Source organism: Acanthisitta chloris, unplaced genomic scaffold, assembly GCF_000695815.1.
Source record: "Acanthisitta chloris isolate BGI_N310 unplaced genomic scaffold, ASM69581v1 scaffold20857, whole genome shotgun sequence".
NCBI classification, from domain to species: Eukaryota; Metazoa; Chordata; class Aves; order Passeriformes; family Acanthisittidae; genus Acanthisitta; species Acanthisitta chloris.
The window spans coordinates 44,763-52,071 of NW_008681241.1; the positions used below are offsets into that span (position 1 = coordinate 44,763).

The following is a 7,309-nucleotide window of genomic DNA, read 5'->3' on the forward strand; positions in this document are numbered from 1 at the left end:
GCATGTGGAATAACCTCCTCTTTTCTGTTTCTCTACCTCAATTAAGACTCTAATTAGATCTTTTTCCTCATGCTTATTCCTAGAGAGCTGCTGCCTCCACCTTCTCCACACACATACAAATTGGTTTGGGGTCCCACTAATTACAAACAGCTATTTGAAAACACTGGACCTACCCAATTCCCTAGAGCTTCCACACTGCCCTAACTCCCACGTTCCTTGATTTCACACTGTCTCAACTTCCTTACTACACTCCCCATGAGAGCCACCCCAAAAAGCCTATGTTAGATGAGAAACTTCCCTCCTATATACTCAGCAAATGAAGGAGCAGCAGACAGAAAGAACTCTGTTCCCAGCCCCAAAGCTGTCCCCAGCTTGGTGGAACACAACCTCCTCCATTCAGCTTTTCCCTGTAACTCAGCACCAGAGCAGAGGAATGAAAGAAGCACAAGAAGAATTAAGAGCACATCTTTAAAAATAAAAAAAACAAACCAAAATCATATTAATTACATTCATCAGTGGAACTGAGCAGTGCCACCTCCCCACCTCTGGCTGAGCCAGCTCCCCTCCTCTGGGCAGGATCTTCATGGTGACCACCACAGGAGGCAACAAGGCTGGGGAATTCCTCTGCAAGGATCCACTGCTGCTTATTTATGTAGATAGGCATCAAGCCAGAGCTCCCCTGAATCTTTCAAAGAGCTGCCAAGAGAGAACCACACTTCCTTAAGAACAAGGCAATGAAATATCCTTGTGGGAAGAATTCCCATCTATAGATGAAGCAAATGAGATCATAGAATGGTTTGGGTTGAAAGGACCTTTAGAGGTCATCCAGCCCAACCCCCTGCAATGAGCAGGGACATTCCAGCTCTCTCAGGTTGCTCAGAGATTTTCAGAGGTGAAGCAATGTAGGATACAGATCCTTGGAAGGAGGAAGAAGAAGCAAACCACTGGGGCTTCATCAGACTACAAACACTACTACACTGAGGCTACAAAGACTGGAAGGCTAAAGCAAACAACTGAATTACTTAATTAGAATGAAAACAAAAGGAGTGAGCATGGCAGAGGAGAGCCAAAAGACTTTTTGATGGAGTAATGAATATCTGGGGCAAGGAGGGGAAGAAAGGAGTAACAAAAAAAGAATGGATGACAGCTAAAACTCATCTTTATGAAAACACCTCTTTTCCCTGGAGCATACTCAGAGACAGAGGTGCCAGACCCAGCACCCTGATGACCTCTGACTGTTCAGAGCTGGAGGAGAGCTCTGCATTGAGAAATTACCACTGACACCTTCTGTCTGCGGCGATGGAAACCAGCACTGTGGCTAAACAGAATCCTCTCACAGTCATCTGTACCATCTACAGCTCCTCTGTGATCCAAGCTGGCTGCCCCTCCCCTTCTATGTCCCTCCCATTTCACTCCATTATCCTGGAAAGCCCTTCCTCAGGGAATGCTGAGGGTCAATACATACTGCACGATGTCTGCAAAGGCTGTGAGCAGTGGCTTGCACTGGTACTCAATGCCATGTTTGGCACACAGGGACTTCACCAGAGGAGCCACCTTCCAGTAGTTGTGTCTTGGCATTGTGGGGAACAGGCTGTGGGAAAAAAAGATGGTGATTCAATGGCATCCATCATCACCCCACAGAATTCCTGCCCCTCTTCTCTGCCTAAGTCTGGGAGTGCCCCAACCTCCCCTTGTGCCACAGCCCTGCAATGGTCCCTCTCACGTCACTTCAGTGTCTGTACTAGCTGGTCATTCTCACTCGTGCCATGCAGCTTAAATCTGAAGTGGCACTGGTGCTCACTGGCACTCCAAAAACTTTCTGATCCACCACTTGTGTTCCCATTCCATTCCAATACAAAGAGCACAAAATTTACCCACATTATATTTTGTTCTTCTGTCACCTGACAGAGAGAAAGACAACTTGTAGGCTCTTCAGCCCTCGTGTAACTAGCACTCCTTGAAACTCCCTCACATCCCCAACCCATGCTCCAACTCACTGGTGCTCAATTTGGAAGTTCAGGTGTCCACTAAACCAGTCATTGAAGAAGGACTGATGAACATTACAGGTTGCCTGGAGCTGAGGGTAAAAACAGTGCCATTTGAGGTGTTATTTTAGCAATGTTCCTTCTCAAACACAACAGTGAGCAGGATTCTCATCATCACGTGCCTTCTGGCTGAACACAGTAGCTCCAAGACTTATCTCCAGTCAACACAAGATGGTCAAGTTGAGATAACTGATTGTTAGAGATTTAAGAGAACAGACTTGACCTCCCCAGTGAGATAAGCCACAACAAACACAACTTTCACTTCTCACTTAAAAAATATGTGTCATGACTTCACAACTAAAATAAAACAAAGCACAAGATCATTCATCCATGGAAAGCTGGATGGGCATTGTAGCATCTCTAATTATTTCCCTTGAGGCATCTGTGCTCAGCATTTGAAGCCTCCATCCCACTTCTGCACCTTCTTTCCTTGCACTAATCATTTCACAGTGTGAGGACAAGTTCCTTGTGTTTCCCTCTCTCACCACTTCTGTGATCAGCTCTCTTGGGCTTTACAAACTCAGAACTGGAACTTTTCACCTCAAAGTCAGAGATCTCCATAAATAATGTCTTACCTGGGTAGAGAACCAGTCCACATTCTTGTCATAATCGATGTGCATTGGGATGTGGTTCATTTGTGTAACCCAGACAAACCAGTTACTCTCTATAAATCTGTGAACACACAGAGAAAACCACAAGGGATTGCACAGCCATACCACAACGAGTCAGTACAAAACACCTGTGTACACACGAGGTGCCAAAATGAACACCAGGAACCCCAAACATCTGATCAGCTCAGACCTACACACACCTTCCACCTTCTACAGGCAACAACCTCTGTCTTGCTGAAAGGCAGCAGGAGACAGGACAGGGAGAGATGAGAAAGATAAGCAGGAGGGTGAAGAGAAGCTAACACAAGGGATTGATACAAACTGGGTAAAGAAAATGCTGGAAATAGAAGTTGAGCAGTACCTGACTAAGAGATGGAGCCCCAGGGTGCCCTTCACCCCCAGGAAGGGCAAGTAGGTGAGAAAGAATCGGATGTAGAAGGACAGCATCCAGGCCAAGTCCTGTAGTGTAGGAAACAGAGAAAACTTCATTAATTGGCTTCTGAATTTACCACCCTGTCCCTGTGGACCTGCCTTTAAAACCTCCCATAGTATCTTCTGCTGATGGATTTTTCCTCCCCAGCCCCATCACAAAGCAACCTGACACCAGCTATTCCAGTGCATGGGAATTCTCCTGGTCCTATGAACCCAGCACAGAGAAAACAGCAGACAGGACATGCTCTGAGGCATCCCATTTTCCTCTGGATCTAAAGAGAAACCAAGCTGTAAGAAAACCAAAACCCTAAATAAAGAATGGCCAGAATGACCACTTCTCCCTTAAACTAGACTCTCATGCGACCTGGAGGACAAGTTCAGCTTTGAGAAGGAATAGAGAAGATGGAATGCCTCCAGACACTTGCACACCCTGGACTGAGCCAGAACATCAGAGAACATCTCTTGTTACTCCGTGGATTTTCTCCAGGGGAGAGGGCTGTGTGTAGTAACCTCTCTCCTTTGGCAAACATTATTTCCCAGATCATATATCCTTACCCCTTGTGACAGAGATACACAGCTTAGAGTTCCTCCCAGTAAATCTTGCACCGAAATATAACCATAACCCAAGGAGAACTCACCCCTGGCACTGCAGAACTGACTTACCACCCACTGCTTCCGCTGCACCGCGAAGTAGAAGATGTACCACTGGAAGTAGAGAGGCACCAGGGCTGGGGGACCAACTAGAGTGGAGAAACAGATTGCAGAGACATTAGGAGTGCCCTTTATCCCAGTGATGTTTTACTGCCAGGACAAGGCAGGGGTTGAGTGCCCATGGAACTGCAGAGGGGTAGGGTTACTCACTGATGAAGAAGTACTTGTGCTGGTGGTTGTAAGGCATGAATTTCTTCTTTTGCACACCAAGCTGTTGAAATACACACATTACTCAGGCCATGAAGGCATCTAAAGGCACCTGTGCACACACCTATGCTTTTGAAGACACACATACTTAGGTATCTAAGGAGATGTTCTATCAAACCATGCCAACGTCCACCTCGCCACTGGCTTCATCCTCCCCTGGAACCTGTCTGTGACTGCCACAAGGAGTTTTCATCCTGCCTTGGGTGCACATGAGGCTGACACAGACAGTGACCTGCACAGGAAGCTCTATCCCTACAGAGGGCACAAGTTGCCTAAAAATACTTCAATCCAAACCCACACAAGGCACTGAGAACAGTTTGCTGACAAAACAGAGCTTCAGAGGAAAAAAACCCAACCCAAGATACTATCATGATACTATTAATAAAGATGACAGTGTGTAGAGCTCCCACCTACTTGCAGTTAGTCTCCAAGGGAGAGAAATGAGCATGTAGACACTAAACTGTGGCCACAGAGATGAGGGTGAATAAATTATCCCCCCTCTGAGACTGCTAGTTTTTCACTGTTTGCTATATAAACATAACAGATCATATCACTGACTTCCTTGAGGAGCTCCATTATATCCCTGTTCATGTCCAAACCAACTCCCAATAGCTCTTCCCTCAATTTCAATGCAAACCAGAGCATTTAAAGTGACACTGTGAATTTATAGAATGATTTTTAAAGAACCAGCAAATGCCAAAACCAGTCAATTATCTACAGAGCTGGACCAGAAACAGAGCTGGACCACAGGTGGGAGCCACTCTCACACCCACTGTCAGGCTGAGACCACCCAAATAGCTTCTTTGATCAGTAACTGTACAAGTTCCAGACAGCCTTGGCTTGTCACCTGCTGCTTCATTCCCCAAACCACCACAATTAGTCCCACTGAGCTTGGGAAAGGGAATAACCCGGAATTTTATCTTCACCCCACTGCAAGTCTCTCATCAGGGAAATATGAACTTGGAATCATGGCAAATATTTGATTCTTATTTTCAAACACAGCAAGAATAACTTCTAGTGAAATTTGAAGAACATAAAGATCTCACACGTATTGAAATATTGTGTTACCAAGGAACATTAGGGACTAGTGGAAGGCAAAGTGGCACTATATGAAACTCGCTGGCCAAACCAATTGGTCTCTAGTTTCCAAGTTCTCTGCAGCTATCGAAATGTAAATCCTGCTGCTGTAACCTCTAAGCTTTTATCAGGTCTCACCTCTACAGAGAGGGTTTTTCCCAAAGCAAAAAACAAGGGATGCATGTTGACATCAGGGTCCTTGCGGAAGCAGTTGGGTTTAGCGTGGTGCTGGAAGTGGAGGTGATTCCACCAGCTGGCTGGGGCTCCCTGCAGGAAGGGATGAGAAGAAGTTATATCTTCTGCCCTTAGTCCTCCCTCCCCAGTAGCATCTTGGACTTGCTTTCTCCTTAGCCTGGGACTGGTTTTGGCTGCAGAGCAAGGCTCTAGCAGCCACTCCCAGCACCCACCTTCAGGTGGCCGATCACGAACTTGTGCACCCAGTGGTTCCACCTGGACTTGCTGAAGACTGAGAGGTGTCCAAAATCATGCTGCAGCCAGCCAGCCTGGGCCTGAATTAAAAAAACAACAGTGCTGCTGGGGAAAAAGAAGTGTCAGGAAGGTCTGCAGCTGAAAAGAGCTTTCTTCTCCCACTCCCACGCTCCTCACAACATATCCCTGGATAGCAAGAGGACTTCTACTACTAGGACCCAATCCAAACACTCCTCTTTTACTATAAACCAGTGCACTCCAGACTTTGTCTAATGACTTATAGTCTTGGATAGTTGTTTTCATGAGGAAGAAAAAAAATCATGGGAAAAAAACAGCCACAGAGCTCAGAAACAGCATTTATTCCCTCACAAAACTGCACAGAAACCAGCAACAAAGTCTCCTTTAAGAAGCAGCTTGCTGCTGCCTCCTCCGAGTACTTGTAATTCCAAGGGGATCAGCTGGCCACGGAGGAATAGCTGGGGCTTTGAGAGCTGCTCTGCCCTCTCCTCTAACTCCCTGCAAGTTCCCATGGGAACACGGTGGTTTGGCCCCTGCACACAGCCCTGGAGTTCTGGCACAGGGGACCTCAGCAGCAGAGCATGGCTTTCATGGGGTAAGGCTGGAATAAGGAGGGCTTTGATGGAATACAGGAAGGAAAAAGCAGGGCAAAGCCTGCTCTGTCACAGCAGCATGCTGTGGCTCTGTAGTTTTGCACCTTTGGTGGAACCCAGGAAGAAGGAGGATTTTGGGAAGCCCATGACAAGATTTCTCCTGTGCTTATGGCAATGAGCACTTAAGCCTTAAATTTAGCTTTTGGGGTTTATTTTGCCTCACTGCTTACCTGGACAGTGCCTAGAAGCACTGCAGAGAAGAGGAAAGGGAGTGTGGATGCTCCAAAATACCAGATGATGAGCCAAGCTGCAACATCCAACAGCAAGATGTGGCAGAGATACAGGAGGAAGAAGGTGTGGTTGGGGGTGAGCAGTCCCATCTTCTCCACGGTCGCACGGAGCTCACGGAAATCTTCCACCAGCTTTTTCTGTGGGGAGACACAAAAGGATCTGCTGGTTGGAAAAGACCTCAGGAACTCAAAGAATAGCTCAGTTTCCCCTCTCAAGGATGAAAAGGGTTGAGAGTCACCTGGAGACAAATCTTCACTAAAAATACTAATAGTGACATGAAATGAAGTTTCAGCCAATATGGTGATTCCAGGAGATACTATGATGTTACATACAGGGAATTCTGGCTGCCAGTATGAGAAGTTAACTATCACAATTTCAACCCAAATACCAGATTTTTAAGATACTTACATTCTTGCTGGGCTCAAAGCTGGGTTGATCTGGTGCCAGTTCCCCAATCAGGAGTGGGCTCATGTACTTTCTTACCAGTGTCTTGTCAAGATGAAATGCTATGAAAGGATCCTGAAACACAGACACAGGATATCTCATCTCCTGTTGAACCCCAAGATACATCACCTCAGCCACATACTCCTCTGTCTCTGTTTTGTCTTTAGCTTGCATCTTAATCTTCCTCAAGCCCCACATCCTGAAATGAAAGTCTGACTAGGGAAAACTGCAAGATGTTGGCACAGGAATCAAATCAGCCAGGTGAACTGGGAAAAAGAACAGGAAAAGAAGGACACATGGCAGCTTCTGGTGACCCACAGCTGTCCCTCAAAAGCCTCATGTTGTTCCAAACATGCTTCCCTGGCAATCCCCAACACCCACTCTGCCACATCTCCCTAGAAAGTTTTGCTTTTTTGTTACCTGTTTTGTTCCCCATCTGGTTCCCCTTTGT

General features: G+C 46.4%; 1 protein-coding gene across 1 annotated transcript; it reads right to left on the reverse strand.

Moving 5' to 3' along the window:
• Positions 1-457: 457 nt before the first annotated feature.
• Positions 458-7,056, reverse strand: LOC103805395 (fatty acid desaturase 1-like). Its single transcript, XM_009078044.1, has 11 exons — positions 6,823-7,056; positions 6,354-6,551; positions 5,491-5,592; positions 5,222-5,350; positions 3,950-4,010; positions 3,752-3,828; positions 3,018-3,115; positions 2,621-2,717; positions 1,998-2,077; positions 1,466-1,591; positions 458-696 (listed from the first exon to the last, which is right to left on the reverse strand). The coding sequence occupies exons 1-11, from the start codon at positions 7,054-7,056 to the stop codon at positions 645-647; spliced, it is 1,254 nt and encodes a 417-aa protein (XP_009076292.1). The 3' UTR covers positions 458-644.
• Between the last annotated feature and the right edge of the window lie 253 nt (positions 7,057-7,309).